This window comes from Rhea pennata, unplaced genomic scaffold (genome assembly GCF_028389875.1).
Source record: "Rhea pennata isolate bPtePen1 unplaced genomic scaffold, bPtePen1.pri scaffold_155, whole genome shotgun sequence".
Taxonomy (NCBI): Eukaryota; Metazoa; Chordata; class Aves; order Rheiformes; family Rheidae; genus Rhea; species Rhea pennata.
The window spans coordinates 43259-59209 of NW_026907628.1; the positions used below are offsets into that span (position 1 = coordinate 43259).

The following is a 15951-nucleotide window of genomic DNA, read 5'->3' on the forward strand; positions in this document are numbered from 1 at the left end:
TAAGGGGTGGCATTGCCCCTTTAAGCAGGAGGGCGTGGCCCCTTTAAGAAGGGGGACCGCCCCCCACACCCGTGGGGGGGGGGCTGCCATGTAGCCCCGCCCCTTCCCGCATGGCCCCTCCCCCCAGATCTGGGGGGCGGGGACCCCAATGAAGGGAGGGAGGGGGGGGACCCGACTGGTTCGTTAACGAGTGGCCTAATTGGGGTGGGGGGAGGGGCTTAAAGGGGCCCCTCCCGTGGGGGAGGGGCCAAACTGGGGAAGGGGGGGGAGGGAGGGAGAGAGTCCCAAACTGGGGGGAACTGGTTGGTACTGGGGGGAGGGGAGGGGGAAGGGGGGGGCGTGTCCTCCACCCCGCCCTGAAATAAACTCTGCTGATTGGCTGGAGCGAGTGGCTGTGATTTGGGGTGGGGGTGGGGCAGGGTAACCCATAAGGGGCCCAGGAGTCCGGGAGGGGCCCAGGCATCCGGGAGGGGCCTAGGAGTCCGGGAGGGGCCCAGGCGTCCGGGGAGGGACCCAGACATCCAGGAGGGGCCCAGGCGTCCGGGAGGGGCCCAGGCGTCCGGCCCCCGCCCTGCCCTGCCCCCAATCAGACACGTGACTCTGGTTGGCTCCTCCCCCGCGGGGGGGGGCGGGGTTTATTGGGGGTCACGACCCCGCTCAGACCAGCTCCCCCCAGCTGGTGACGAGGGGGGGCGAGGGGGCCGGGACCTCCGGTGGGGGCACCTGTGGGGGAGGGGGGGGGAGACACGGGGTCAGGGGGGGGCCCAGGCATCCGGGAGGGGCCCAGGCGTCCGGGCCCCCCCCCTCATCTCCTTGTAACTCCCCCCCCCCTTCCATTGCAAAGGGGCCCAGGAGTCCGGGTGCCCCCCCACAAGGGGCCCAGGCGTCCGGGTGCCGCCACACCCCAAAGGGGCCCAGGCATCCGGGAGCCCCCCCCAAGGGGCCCAGGTGTCCGGGTGCCCCCCCCCCCAGAAGGGGCCCAGGCGTCCGAGCCCCCCTCACCTCTTCGTAGCCCCCCCAGTCCAGCACGTCCTCGTAAGGGTGGGGGTCGAAACCTGGGGGGGGGCAAGAGGAGGGGGCAAATTTGGGGGGGGCAGTTTCAGGGGGGCAATTTGGGGGGGTAGTTTCAGGGTGGCAGGTTGGGGGGCAGGTTGGGGGGGCGGTTTTTGGGGGGGGACAGTTTGGGGGTCCGCCCCCCCCCCATACTCACCCGCGGGGGGGTCCCAGGACGGCGTCGTGCCGGGGGGGGGCCCCGACCCCATGGAGCTCAGCTGTGGGGAAGGGGGGGGGGCAGGGAGGTGCCTGTGAGCTGCTGTGGGGCCCAGGCGTCCGGGCATCTCCCCTCAAAGGGGCCCAGGCGTCCGGGCGCCCCCCCCTGCCCGAGGGGCCCAGGTGTCCGGGCATCTCCCCCCAAAGGGGCCCAGGCGTCCGGGCGCCCCCCTGCCAAAGGGGCCCAGGCATCCGGGTGCCCTCCCCTCCCCAAAGGGGCCCAGGCGTCCGAGCCTCCCCCCGCCCAAGGGGCCCAGGTGTCCGGGCAACTCCCCCCAAAGGGGCCCAGGCGTCCGGGCGCCCCCCTGCCAAAGGGGCCCAGGCATCCAGGTGCCCTCCCCTCCCCAAAGGGGCCCAGGCGTCCGGGCCTCCCCCCGCCCAAGGGGCCCAGGCGTCCGAGCACCCCCCCTGCCCAAGGGGCCCAGGTGTCCGGGCACCTCTCCCCAAAGGGGCCCAGGCGTCCGGGCACCCCCCTGCCAAAGGGGCCCAGGCGTCCGGGCACCTCTCCCCAAAGGGGCCCAGGCGTCCGAGCGCCCTCCCCTCCCCAAAGGGGCCCAGGCGTCCGAGCGCCCCCCCCCCGCCCGAGGGGCCCAGGTGTCCGGGCACCTCCCCTCAAAGGGGCCCAGGCGTCCGGGTGCCCTCCCCCTTCCCCAAGGGGCCCAGGCGTCCGGACCCCCCCTCCCCTCACCTCGAAGCTCTCGGTGGCGCCGGGGCCGTACTCGTTCTGGGATCCTTCCTTGGCCCGGACGCCTGGGCCCTCCCGGACGCCTGGGCCCCGGCGGCGCCGCCAGAGCAGGGCCCCCCCCAGGGCCGCGTTGCCCAGGAGCAGGAGCCCCCCCAAGGCACTGAGGGCCCCCACCAGGGCCGGGGGCACCGCAAAGCCTGATGGGAAGGGGTGTCGGGGGGCCCAGGCGTCCGGGCCCCTCCCCCACCCAAAGGGGCCCAGGTGTCCGGGCCCCTCCCCCACTGAAATGGGTCCAGACTTCCAGACCCCTCCCCCACTTAAAGGGGCCCAGGCGTCCGGGCCTCTCCCCCGCCCAAAGGGGCCCAGGCATCCGGGCCCCTCCCCCACTTAAAGGGGCCCAGGCGTCCGGGCCCCTCCCCCGCCCAAAGGGGCCCAGGCATCTGGGCCCCTCCCCCACTTAAAGGGGCCCAGGCGTCCGGGCCTCTCCCCCGCCCAAAGGGGCCCAGGCGTCCGGGCCCCTCCCCCACTTAAAGGGGCCCAGGTGTCCGGGCCCCTCCCCCGCCCAAAGGGGCCCAGGCGTCCGGGCCTCTCCCCCGCCCAAAGGGGCCCAGGCGTCCGGGCCCCTCCCCCACTTAAAGGGGCCCAGGCGTCCGGGCCTCTCCCCCACCCAAAGGGGCCCAGGTGTCCGGGCCCCTCCCCCGCCCAAAGGGGCCCAGGCGTCCGGGCCTCTCCCCCGCCCAAAGGGGCCCAGGCGTCCGGGCCCCTCCCCCACCTGTGGGGGGCAGCGCTGGCTCCTCCTCCGGCGCCATTGGTCCCTGCGGCAGCTCTGGGGGGAGGGGCGGGAGGGAGGGGCCCAGGCGTCCGGGCCCCGCCCACCACCAGGATCCCCCAGCCCCCTCCCTCCCCCGCCCCCTATTTCCTGATCCGGTTCTGCCCCAGGGCCACTTCCGGCCCCCAAAATGCCACTTCCGGTCCTGCCCACCCCCCCCCAGAGGGTGACTTCCGGTTTTGTCCCACTTCCGGTTTTGTCCCACTTCCGGTCTCCACCCACTTCCGGTCTCCACCCACTTCCGGTTCCCTCCCACTTCCAGTTCCCTCCCCCGATGGTTTCCCAGTCCCGGTCCTGCCCCTCCCACTTCCGGTTTCCACCTCCTGCCCTCTCCCGACCCACTTCCGGTTCCCACATCCGGTCCCCACTTCCGGTCCCCACATCCGGTCCCCACTTCCGGTTGCCGCCCCCCCCCAATACCGGCAGTGACTGCGGCGATGGCGGCGGCGGGGCCGTCGCCGCGTGCGTTGCGCGCGCGTACGATGACGTCGTAGGGCGTGGCGGGGCGGAGCCCGACCAGCGTCACGGGGGGCCCCGGCGCCAGGAGGGTGATGGGGGGCAGGGGGGCGCCGGGACCGGAAGCGCTGCGGGACCGGAAGGGGTGGGGTCGGCGCGGGGGGGCATTCACGGGGGACCGGAAATGGGGACGGACCGGACCGGAAGTGGGGTTGGGACACCCACGGGGGACCGGAAATGGGGACGGACCGGCCAGAAGTGCCGTCGGGACACCCATGGGGGACAGGAAATGGGGACGGACCAGACCGGAAGTGGGGTTGGGACACCCATGGGGGACCGGAAATCGGAACGGACAGGCCGGAAATGGGGTGGAGACCGTCCTAGGGGACCGGAAATAGGGAAGTACTGGCCGGAAGTGGGATGGGATCCTTTTAAGTGACCGGAAATGGCCAAAAATGGGAACGGATCTGCATCGGAGGACAGATACGGGGGCAGATCGAACCGGAAATGGGGCCTGACCCACGGGGGTGGCCCGGAAATGGGGCGGATCCTACAATGGGGCAGTTTTGGGGGTCCTGATGGAGGATTTGGGGGTCTCCAGGGGGGTTTTACATGTCTCAGTGGAGGTTTGGGGTCTCCTGGGTGGATTTGGGGGGTCTCAGTTGAGGATTTGAGGGTCTCCAGGGGAGTTTGGGGTCCCAAAGGAGGTTTTGGGGGGTCTCCAGGGGGATTTTGGGGGTCCCAGTGGAGGTTTGGGGGTCTCCAGGGGATGTTGGGGTCCCGAAGGAGGTTTTGGGGGGTCTCCAGGGGGATTTTGGGGGTCCCAGTGGAGGTTTGGGGGTCTCCAGGGGGTGTTGGGGTCCCGAAGGAGGTTTTGGGGGGTCTCCAGGGGGATTTTGGGGGTCCCAGTGGAGGTTTGGGGGTCTCCAGGGGATGTTGGGGTCCCAGAGGAGGTTTTGGGGGGTCTCCAGGGGGATTTTGGGGGTCCCAGTGGAGGTTTGGGGGTCTCCAGGGGATGTTGGGGTCCCGAAGGAGGTTTTGGGGGGTCTCCAGGGGGATTTGGGGGTCCCAGTGGAGGTTTGGGGGTCTTCAGGGGATGTTGGGGTCCCGAAGGAGGTTTTGGGGGGTCTCCAGGGGGATTTTGGGGTTCCCAGTGGAGGTTTGGGGGTCTCCAGGGGATGTTGGGGTCCCGAAGGACGTTTTAGGGGGTCTCCAGGGGTATTTTGGGGGTCCCAGTGGAGGTTTGGGGGTCTCCAGGGGATGTTGGGGTCCCGAAGGAGGTTTTGGGGGGTGTCCAGGGGGATTTGGGGGTCCCAGTGGAGGTTTGGGGGTCTCCAGGGGATGTTGGGGTCCCGAAGGAGGTTTTGGGGGGTCTCCAGGGGGATTTTGGGGGTCCCAGTGGAGGTTTGGGGGTCTCCAGGGGATGTTGGGGTCCCGAAAGAGGTTTTGGGGGGTCTCCAGGGGGATTTTGGGGGTCCCGATGGAGGATTTGGGGGTCTCCGGGGGATGTTGGGGTCCCGAAGGAGGTTTTGGGGGGTGTCCAGGGGGATTTTGGGGTCCCAGTGGAGGTTTGGGGGTCTCCAGGGGATGTTGGGGTCCCGAAGGAGGTTTTGGGGGGCGTCCAGGGGGATTTGGGGGGTCCCAGTGGAGGTTTGGGGGTCTCCAGGGGATGTTGGGGTCCCGAAGGAGGTTTTGGGGGGTGTCCAGGGGGATTTGGGGGTCCCAGTGGAGGTCTGGGGGTCTCCAGGGGATGTTGGGGTCCCGAAGGAGGTTTTGGGGGGTCTCCAGGGGGATTTTGGGGGTCCCAGTGGAGGTTTGGGGGTCTCCAGGGGATGTTGGGGTCCCGAAAGAGGTTTTGGGGGGTCTCCAGGGGGATTTTGGGGGTCCCGATGGAGGATTTGGGGGTCTCCGGGGGATGTTGGGGTCCCGAAGGAGGTTTTGGGGGGTGTCCAGGGGGATTTTGGGGTCCCAGTGGAGGTTTGGGGGTCTCCAGGGGATGTTGGGGTCCCGAAGGAGGTTTTGGGGGGTGTCCAGGGGGATTTGGGGGGTCCCAGTGGAGGTTTGGGGGTCTCCAGGGGATGTTGGGGTCCCGAAGGAGGTTTTGGGGGGTCTCCAGGGGGATTTTGGGGGTCCCAGTGGAGGTTTGGGGGTCTCCAGGGGATGTTGGGGTCCCGCAGGACGTTTTGGGGAGTCTCCAGGGGGATTTTGGGGGTCCCAGTGGAGGTTTGGGGGTCTCCAGGGGATGTTGGGGTCCCGAAGGAGGTTTTGGGGAGTCTCCAGGGGGATTTTGGGGGTCCCAGTGGAGGTTTGGGGGTCTCCAGGGGATGTTGGGGTCCCGAAGGAGGTTTTGGAGGGTCTCCAGGGGGATTTTGGGGGTCCCAGTGGAGGTTTGGGGGTCTCCAGGGGATGTTGGGGTCCCGAAGGAGGTTTTGGGGGGTCTCCAGGGGGATTTTGGGGATCCCAGTGGAGGTTTGGGGGTCTCCAGGGGATGTTGGGGTCCCGAAGGAGGTTTTGGGGGGTCTCCAGGGGGATTTTGGGGGTCCCAGTGGAGGTTTGGGGGTCTCCAGGGGGTGTTGGGGTCCCGAAGGAGGTTTTGGGGGGTCTCCAGGGGGATTTTGGGGGTCCTGATGGAGCATTTGGGGGTCTCCAGTGGAGTTCAGGGATCAGGAGGGGGATTTTTTTTGGGGGGGGTCTCGATAGCAATTTTGGGGTCCCGATGGAGTTTTTGGGGGTTCCCCAGGGTTTTTTTTTTTTTTTTTGGGGGGGGGGGTCTCCCAGGGGATTGTGGGCCGCGGGAGGCGGTGGGCCCCACCTGATGAGGAAGCTCTGGGGCAGCCCCCCATCAAAGCCCGGGCGCCAGGTGAGGCTCAGCGACGTGGGGGTCCCGCTCAGCACCCGCAGCCCCCCGGGGGCATCGGGGCGGTCTGGGGGGGGGGGGGCGGCATCGGGGGCAGCTCCGGCCCCCAGTATTCTCCAGTATCTTCCCAGTATCTCCCTCAGTGCCCCCAATATCCCCCCAGTATCTGCCAGAATCCCCCCCGTGCCACCCAATACCCTCCCAGTCGCTTCCCAGTTCCCCCCAGTATCCCCCCCCAGTGCCCCTCAAATATCCCCCAGTGCCCCCAATATGCCCCCAGTACCCCCCCCCAGAGACCCCCTAAACGCCCCCAGCATCCCCTGCGGTTGGGGACGTCCTCCCAGTATCCTCCCAGTTCCTCCAATATTCCTCTAATTCCCCAGTATCCCCAATTCACCCCTTTTTATCCCCCATTATCCTCCCAGTATCCCCTCTGTTCCAACATATCCCCCCAGTTCCCCCAGTATCCCCCCAATTGCCCCCACATCCCCCCATTATCCTCCCAGTAGGCCCCCAGTCCCTCCCATTATCCTCCCAGTAGGCCCCTACACCATCACAATTCCCCCCAGTTCCCCCCAGTCTCCCCCACATCCCCCCATTATCCTCCCAGTAGGCCCCCACACCACCACAGTTCCCCCCAGTCCTCCCCACATCCCTCCCATTATCCTCCCAGTATGCCCCCACACCACCACAATTCCCCCCAGTCCCCCCCACATCCCTTCCATTATCCTCCCAGTAGCCCCCACACCACCACAATTCCCCCCAGTTCCCCCCAGTCTCCCCCACATCCCTCCCATTATCCTCCCAGTAGGCCCCCACACCACCACAATTCCCCCCAGTTCCCCCAGTCTCCCCCACATCCCCCCATTATCCTCCCAGTAGCCCCCACACCACCACAATTCCCCCCAGTCCCCCCCACATCCCTCCCATTATCCTCCCAGTAGGCCCCCACACCACCACAATTCCCCCCAGTCCCTCCCACATCCCTCCCATTATCCTCCCAGTAGCCCCCACACCACCACAATTCCCCCCAGTCCCCCCCACATCCCTCCCATTATCCTCCCAGTAGCCCCCACACCACCACAATTCCCCCCAGTCCCTCCCACATCCCTCCCATTATCCTCCCAGTAGCCCCCACACCACCACAATTTCCCCCAGTTCCCCCCACATCCCTCCCATTATCCTCCCAGTAGCCCCCACACCACCACAATTCCCCCCAGTCCCTCCCACATCCCTCCCATTATCCTCCCAGTAGCCCCCACACCACCACAATTCCCCCCAGTCCCCCCCACATCCCTCCCATTATCCTCCCAGTAGCCCCCACACCACCACAATTCCCCCCAGTCCCCCCCACATCCCTCCCATTATCCTCCCAGTAGGCCCCCACGCCACCACAATTCCCCCCAGTCCCCCCCACATCCCTCCCATTATCCTCCCAGTAGCCCCCCACACCACCACAATTCCCCCCAGTCCCCCCCACATCCCTCCCATTATCCTCCCAGTAGCCCCCACACCACCACAATTTCCCCCAGTCCCCCCCACATCCCCTCCATTATCCTCCCAGTAGCCCCCACGCCACAACAATTCCCCCAGTGCCCCCCATTATCCTCCCAGTAGCCCCCACACCACCACAATTCCCCCCAGTCCCCCCCACATCCCTCCCATTATCCTCCCAGTAGGCCCCCACACCACCACAATTCCCCCCAGTGCCCCCCATTATCCTCCCAGTAGCCCCCCACGCCACCACAATTCCCCCCAGTGCCCCCCATTATCCTCCCAGCAGCCCCCCGGAGCCCCCCACATCGCCCCGGCACCGGCGAGGTGGAGCTGGAGGCGGCGCCGGGCGGTGCCCAGCGGGTTCTGGGCGACGCAGGAGAAGGTGCCCAGGGTCCGGTTCCGGCCCCGGCCCAGGAGCCGGCTCTGGGCCCGCTCCAGGCTCACGTTGGCCACGGTGAGGACGCTGCGGGTCCAGGGTCCCTCGCGCCACTGCTGCTCCTGGTACCTACTGGGACCAGGAGACCCCGGGGACACCGGGTCAGCGCCGGACCCGGTTCGGGGTCGTAAATGGGGTTGGGGCCAAACCCAGCAGAACGGGAACTGGGTTAGACCAGGAATTACGTCTCCCAAGTGCCCTGGGGCCGTTTGACCCAGTCCAGTTCAGTACTGGGCAGCCTTCTTGGCCCAGTTCGGCCTGGTTCAGTCTGGCCTGGTTTGGCCCATTTTGGTACTGGGCAACCCTAACCCTCCCCCTCCCTCCGAGCTGGTTGGTTGGGTGTGTTTGGGTCTGCTTGGGCCCAGTTGGATCTGGTTGGGTCTAGTTGGGCCTGATTGGGTCTAATTGGGCACAGTTGGGCCCAGTTGGGTCTGCTTGGGCCCAGTTGGATCTGGTTGGGTCTAGTTGGGCCTGATTGGGTCTAATTGGGCACAGTTGGGTGTGGTTGGGTCTAGTTGGGCCCAGTTGGGTCTGGTTGGGCCCAGTTGGGTCTGGTTCAATGCGGTTGGGTCTAGTTGGGCCTGATTAGGTCTAATTGGGCAAAGTTGGGTGTGGCTGGGTCTAGTTGGGCCCAGTTGGGTCTGGTTGGGCCCAGTTGGGTCTGGTTCAATGCGGTTGGGTCTAGTTGGGCCTGATTAGGTCTAATTGGGCAAAGTTGGGTTTGGCTGGGTCTAGTTGGGCCCAGTTGGGTCTGGTTGAGCCTGGTTGGGTCTAGCTGGGCCTGATTGGATCTAGTTGGGTCTGTCTGGGCCTGGTTGGGTCTAGTTGGGCCCAGCTGGGTCTGGTTGAGCCTGGTTGGGTCTAGTTGGGCCTGATTGGATCTAGTTGGGTCTGTTTGGGCCTGGTTGGGTCTAGTTGGGCCCAGCTGGGTCTGGTTAGGCCTGGTTGGGTCTAGTTGGGCCTGATTGGATCTAGTTGGGTCTGTTTGGGCCTGGTTGGGTCTAGTTGGACCCAGCTGGGTCTGGTTAGGCCTGGTTCGGTCTAGTTGGGCCCAGTTGGGTCTGGCTGGGCCTGGTTGGGTCTAGTTGGGCACAGTTGGCTCTGGTTGGACGTGATTAGGTCTAGTTGGACCTGGTTGGGTCCAGCTGGGTCTAGTCGGGCTCATTTGGGTCTGGTTGGGCCTGATTGGGTCCAGTTAGCCCCGATTAGGTCTAAATGGTCCAGCTGGGTCTGATTGGCCCCAGTTGGCCCCAGCTGGGTCTGGTTGGGCCTGATTGGGTCCAGTTAGCCCTGATTAGGTCTAAATGGTCCAGTTGGGTCTGATTGGCCCCAGTTGGCCCCAGCTGGGTTTGGTTGGGTCTGGTTGGCCCCAGCTGGGTCCAGTTTGGTCCAGCTGGCTCTGATTGGCCCCATTTGGCCCCGATTGGGCCCAGTTGGGGTTAGTTGGATCTAGTTGGCCCCGGTTGGCCCCAGTTGGTTCCAGTTAGGTTTAGTTGGCCCCGGTTGGCCCCGGTTGGCCCCGTTGGGGCCCGGCTGGGTACCTGCCCTCCGTGGCACCCAGTGGGCGCCCATCGCGCTCCCAGCTCAGCTGCACCGCCGGGACGCCCTGGGCCCGGCACCGCAGCTCCGCCGTGTCCGACCCGTCCGGCACCGGCACCCGCTCGGGCTCCGGCGCCGCCTCCAGCTCGGGGGCATCTGGGGAAGGGGGTGGGGGGAGGGCGGCCATCATGGGGGAGGGGGTGTCTCCTCCACCCCGAGGTGGCCCTGGGAGCCCACTGTGTCCCCAAGGTCCCTCCTTGTGTCTTTGGGTCCCACCTCGTGTCCTCCTACCCCCGGATTCCCCCCCACCCTTGGGTGCCTCCACCCCGTCTTGTCCCTGGTGGACCCTGGGTGTCACCTGCTTCCCCATGTCCCCCCCCCACACTCTTTGGTGTCCCCCTCCCCAACCTTGGGTGCACCCCGTTGTCCCTGGTGTCTCCATATCTCCAGGTGGCCCCCACCATCCCTTGGGGGTGTCCTCTGCTTGGGTGGCCCCACCCATGGGTGGCCCCACCCCCCCATTGAGTGTCCACCCAACCCTGGTGTCCCCCCTCCATCCCCGATGTCCCCACCCATGGGTGTCCCCACCCCCCCATTGAGTGTCCACCCAACCCTGGTGCCCCCCCCCATCCCCGATGTCCCAACCCATGGGTGGCCCCACCCCCCCATTGAGTGTCCACCCAACCCTGGTGTCCCCCCCATCCCTGATGTCCCCACCATGGCTGTCCCCCCACCCTCAAGGGTCCACCCCATCCCTTGTGGGTGCCTCCCCCTTGGGGGTCCCCCCCAACATGTCCACGCCCCCCCCAGCGGGTGTCTCCACCACCCCCACCATCACCCCCACCCCGCGCCCCACTCACAGCGGACGATGAGGCGGACGGTGGCCCGGGCCGGGGGGGGCACCCCGGTGTCGACCCGGCACTCGTAGGGCCCCCCCAGGTCGCGACGGGCCCCCCGCACCCGGAGGCGACCCACGGGGGCCTCCCCCTCGGGCAGCAGCTCCTCGGGGAGCCCCTCGGGGCCCGGCCCCTGCGACGCCTCCGCCTATGGGGGCACGGGGGAGGGTGGGGGGTGTTCCCGTGTCCCCCCCCATGTCCCCCTATGTCCCCCCATGACCCCCCATGTCCCTCCATGTCCTCCCATGTCCTCCATGTCCCCCCATGTCCTCCATGTCCCTCCATGTCCCCCCATGTCCCCTCATGTCCCCCGATGTCCCCCCCATGACCCCAATGTCCCCCATGTCCCCCCATGTCCCTCCATGTCCCCCATGTCCCCCCATGTCCCCCATGTCCCCTCATGTCCCTCCATGCCCCCCATGTCCCCCCATGTCCTCCATGTCCCTCCATGTCCCCCCATGTCCCTCCATGTCCTCCATGTCCCCCATGTCCCCCCATGTCCCCCCATGTCCCTTCATGTCCCTCTATGTCCCCCCATGTCCCCCCATGTCCCCCCATGTCCTCCATGTCCCCCATGTCCCCCCATGTCCTCCATGTCCCTCCATGTCCCCCCATGTCCCTCCATGTCCCCCCATGTCCTCCATGTCCCCCATGTCCCCCCATGTCCTCCATGTCCCCCCATGTCCCTCCATGTCCCCTCATGTCCCCCCATGTCCCCCCATGTCCTCCATGTCCCCCCATGTCCTCCATGTCCTCCATGTCCCCCATGTCCCCCCATGTCCTCCATGTCCCTCTATGTCCCCCCATGTCCCCCCATGTCCCCCATGTCCCCCCATGTCCCCCCATGTCCTCCATGTCCTCCGTGTCCCTCTATGTCCCCCCATGTCCCTCTATGTCCCCCCATGTCCCCCCATGTCCTCCATGTCCTCCATGTCCCCCCATGTCCCCCCATGTCCTCCATGTCCCTCCATGTCCTCCATGTCCCTCCATGTCCCCCCGTGTCCACCCACATCCCCCACATCCCCCATGTCCCCCCATGTCCCTCCACGTCCCCCACACCCCCCCACGTCCCCCACGGCCCCCACGGCCCCCCCTACCTACCAGGCGGCTCCACTGGAGGCTCCCCGGGGGCAGGGGGCTCCCGTCGGCCTCGCACAGCAGCTCCGTGGAGCCGCCCTCGTCCACCACCACCGGGTCGGGCAGGTGCCGGATGGACGGCGGGTCTGGGTGTGGGGCCGGGAGGGTCAGGGGGGTCAGGGGCGCCATGGGGCGTGGGGTGCCGGGGGGTGCCATGGGGTCCCATTGGGTGCTCTGGAGTACAATGGGGTGCTATGGGGGTCCCACTGGTTCCCATTGGGTGCTATGAGGTCCCGTTGGGTGCTCTGGGGTGTCATGGGATGCCACGGGGTCCCATGGGGTGCATTGGGTGCTATGGAGTGCCATGGGGTGCCATTGGGTGCCGTGAAGTACCACTGGGTGCCGTGGAGTGCCATCGATTGCTCTGGAGTGCCATGGGGTGCCGTTGGGTGCCATAGGGTGCTATCGGGTGCTGTTGAGTGCCATGGGGTGCCATGGAGGCTATGGGGTGCCACTGGATGCCATGGGGTGCCATTGGGTGCTGTTGAGTGCCATGGGGTGCTATCGAGGCTATGGGGTGCTATTGGATGCCATAGGGTGCTATCGGGTGCTGTTGAGTGCCATGGGGTGCCATGGAGGCTATGGGGTGCCACTGGATGCCATGGGGTGCCATGGGGTGCTGTTGAGTGCCATGGGGCACCACAGGGTGCTATGGAGTCTATGGGGTGCCATTGGATGCCATGGGGTGCCATGGGGTGCCGTGGGGGCTATGGGGTGCCACTGGATGCCATGGGGTGCCATTGGGTGCTGTTGAGGGCCATGGGGAGCCATGGGACACAGTGGTGGCTACCAAGTGGTGTGGGGTGAAATCTCGACCCTGTGGGGTGGAGACAGGCACCCATGGGTGCTAGAGGGCGCCGTGGGGCGCCGTGGGGCACCCGTGGGTGCTCATGGGGGGCTCACAGTGGATGAGCAGCAGGACGCGGGCACTGGCCGCCCCCTCGGCATCGCAGCACTCGACCCCGTGGAGTGGAGACGGGTGTGCATGGGTGCTATAGGGTGCTATGGGGTGCTATAGGGCGCCGTGGGGCACCCGTGGGTGCTCGTGGGGGGCTCACAGTGGACGAGCAGCAGGACGCGGGCGCTGGCCGCCCCCTCGGCGTCACAGCACTCGACCCCGTGGAGTGGAGACGGGTGCGCATGGGTGCTATAGGGTGCTATAGGGTGCTATAGGGTGCTATAGGGCGCCGTGGGGCACCCGTGGGTGCTCGTGGGGGGCTCACAGTGGACGAGCAGCAGGACGCGGGCGCTGGCCGCCCCCTCGGCATCGCAGCACTCGACCGCGTGGAGTGGAGACGGGTGTGCATGGGTGCTATAGGGTGCTATAGGGCGCCGTGGGGCGCCGTGGGGCACCCGTGGGTGCTCATGGGGGGCTCACAGTGGATGAGCAGCAGGACGCGGGCGCTGGCCGCCCCCTCGGCATCGCAGCACTCGACCCCGTGGAGTGGAGACGGGTGTGCATGGGTGCTATAGGGCGCCGTGGGGCGCCGTGGGGCGCCGTGGGGCACCCGTGGGTGCTCATGGGGGGCTCACAGTGGACGAGCAGCAGGACGCAGGCGCTGGCCGCCCCCTCGGCGTTGCGGCACTCGACCCCGTGGAGTGGAGACGGGTGTGCATGGGTGCTATAGGGTGCTATAGGGTGCTAGAGGGCGCCGTGGGGCGCCGTGGGGCACCCGTGGGTGCTCGTGGGGGGCTCACAGTGGACGAGCAGCAGGACGCGGGCGCTGGCCGCCCCCTCGGCGTCGCGGCACTCGACCCCGTGGAGTGGAGACGGGTGCGCATGGGTGCTATAGGGTGCTATAGGGTGCTATAGGGCGCTGTGGGGCGCCGTGGGGCACCCGTGGGTGCTCGTGGGGGGCTCACAGTGGACGAGCAGCAGGACGCGGGCGCTGGCCGCCCCCTCGGCGTTGCGGCACTCGACCCCGTGGAGTGGAGACGGGTGCGCATGGGTGCTATAGGGTGCTATAGGGTGCTATAGGGTGCTGTGGGGTGCCGTGGGGCACCCGTGGGTGCTCGTGGGGGGCTCACAGTGGACGAGCAGCAGGACGCGGGCGCTGGCCGCCCCCTCGGCATCGCAGCACTCGACCCCGTGGAGTGGAGACGGGTGCGCATGGGTGCTATAGGGTGCTATAGGGTGCTATAGGGTGCTATAGGGTGCTATAGGGCGCCGTGGGGCACCCGTGGGTGCTCGTGGGGGGCTCACAGTGGACGAGCAGCAGGACGCGGGCGCTGGCCGCCCCCTCGGCGTTGCGGCACTCGACCCCGTAGGCGCCGGCGTCCCCCCGGGTGACGTTGGCGATGGCCAGGGCCCCCCCCTCGGCCAGGCGGTGCCGGGGGGACCCCTCTGCGGGGGGGGGGGGTCAGGGGTCAGGGGTCACATTTTGGGTGGGGGGGGGGGACCCGGACGCCTGGGCCCTTCCCTTCTCCCTCCTGCTCGGTGCTGCTCCACCACCTCTTCCCAGTGCTCCCAGTTTCCCCCTCCCAGCGCCCACCGGTGCCCCTGTCCCCCTTCCTCGAGCCCCCAGTGCTCCCAGTTCCCCCTCCCAGCTCCCCCAGTGCTCCCGGTTCCCCCTCCCAATGCTCCCAGCACACCCAGTTCCCCCTCCCAGTGCTCCCTGTTCCCCCTCCTAATGCCCGCAGTGCCCCCAGTCCCACCTCCCAGCACCTCAGTACTCCCAGTTTCCCTCCCAGTGCTCCCAGTTCCCCCTCCCAGTGCCCCTCCGTGACCCTAGTTCCCCTTCCCAGCACCCCCAGCGCCCCCAGTTCCCTCTCCCAGTGCTCCCCATTTCCCCTCCTGGTGCCTCCAGCACCCCCTCCCAGTGCCCCCAGTGCCCCCAGTGCTCCCAGTACCCCCATTTCCCCTCCCAGTGCTCCCCATTTCCCCTCCCGCTGCCCCCGGCGCCCCCTCCCGGTGTCCCCAGTGCTCCCAGTACCTTCAGAGCCCCTCCCAGTGCACCCTGTGCCCCCTCCCAGCGCCCCCAGCGCCCACTCCCAGCGCTCCCAGCGCTCCCAGTACCCCCAGTTCCTCTCCCAGTGCCCCCCCATTTCCTCTCCCGCCGCCCCCAGCACCCACTCCCAGCACTCCCAGTACCCCCAGTTCCCCTCCCAGTGCTCCCCATTTCCCCTCTCGGCGACCCCGGCGCCCGCTCCTGGCGCCCCCAGTGCTCCCAGTACCCCCATTTCCCCTCCCAGTGCCCCCCGCGCCCCCTCCCAGCGCCCCCAGTGCCCGCTCCCAGTGCTCCCAGGACTCCCAGTACCCCCAGTCCCCCTCCCAGTGCCCCCCCATTTCCCCTCCCGGGGCCCCCAGCACCCACTCCCAGTGCTCCCAGTGCTCCCATTTCCCCTCCCAGTGCTCCCCATTTCCCCTCCCGGCGCCCCCGGCGCCCGCTCCCGGTGCCCCCAGTGCTCCCAGTACCCCCATTTCCCCTCCCAGTGCTCCCCATTTCCCCTCCCGGCGTCCCCGACGCCCCCTCCCGGTGCCCCCAGCGCTCCCAGTGCTCCCAGTACCGGGCCGCAGGGGCCGCCCGCCCCGGCTCCAGCCGCAGGCCTCCACGGGCGGGTGGGCGACGACGGCCAGGGGCAGCTCGGCCCCCTCCAGCTCCCGGGCCACCACCCGGACGCCTGGGCCCATCTCGAACTTGGGGGGATCTGGGGGGCACCGGGCCGGCCCGCTGCCTCCCAGTGCCTCCCCAGTGCCTCCCAGTGCCCCCCCAGTGCCTCCCAGTGCCTCTCAATGCCTTCTGCTGCCTCCCAGTGCCCCCCCAGTGCCTCCCAGTGCCCCCCAGTGCCTCCCAGGCCCATCCCAGTGCCTCCCAGTGCCTCTCAATGCCTCCTGCTGCCTCCCAGTGCCTCCCAGTGATCCCCAGTGCTTTCCAGTCTCTCCCAGTGCCTCCCAGTGCCCCCCCCAGTGCCTCCCAGGCCCATCCCAGTGCCTCAAAGTGCCTCCCAGTGCCTCTCAATGCCTCCTGCTGCCTCCCAGTGTCTCCCAGTGATCCCCAGTGCTTTCCAGTCTCCTCCCAGTGCCTCCCAGTGCACCCCCAGTCCCTCCCAGTGCCCCCCAGTGCCCCCCAGTGCCTCCCAGTGCCCCCCAGTGCCTCCCAGTGCCTCCCAGCGCCCCCAGTCCCCGCTCACGGCGCACGCGGAGCCGGTGGGCGGCGCTGAGGGTGACGCCGAGCCCGGGGCTCCCCGCGGCGCACGACCCCCCCACCCCACCCCAGTGCCCCCCAGTGCCCCCCAGTGCCCCCCAGTGCCTCCCAGTGCCTCCCAGTGCCCCCCAGTGCCTCCCAGCGCCCCCAGTCCCCGCTCACGGCGCACGCGGAGCCGGTGGGCGGCGCTGAGGGTGACGCCGAG

The 15951-nt window shown here is 68.1% G+C and overlaps 1 protein-coding gene across 1 annotated transcript; it reads right to left on the reverse strand.

The window, feature by feature from the left end:
- Window positions 1-599: 599 nt before the first annotated feature.
- On the reverse strand, window positions 600-15764 carry NPHS1 (NPHS1 adhesion molecule, nephrin). The gene is made up of 15 exons (XM_062600919.1): window positions 15733-15764; window positions 15109-15249; window positions 13805-13945; window positions 12660-12758; window positions 11566-11687; window positions 10429-10612; window positions 9571-9724; window positions 7911-8101; window positions 6052-6163; window positions 3204-3367; window positions 2727-2780; window positions 1958-2151; window positions 1211-1271; window positions 1003-1055; window positions 600-723 (listed from the first exon to the last, which is right to left on the reverse strand). Exons 2-15 carry the CDS (start codon window positions 15230-15232, stop codon window positions 658-660), a joined length of 1719 nt encoding a protein of 572 aa, XP_062456903.1. The 5' UTR covers window positions 15233-15249; window positions 15733-15764; the 3' UTR covers window positions 600-657.
- Window positions 15765-15951: the final 187 nt, after the last annotated feature.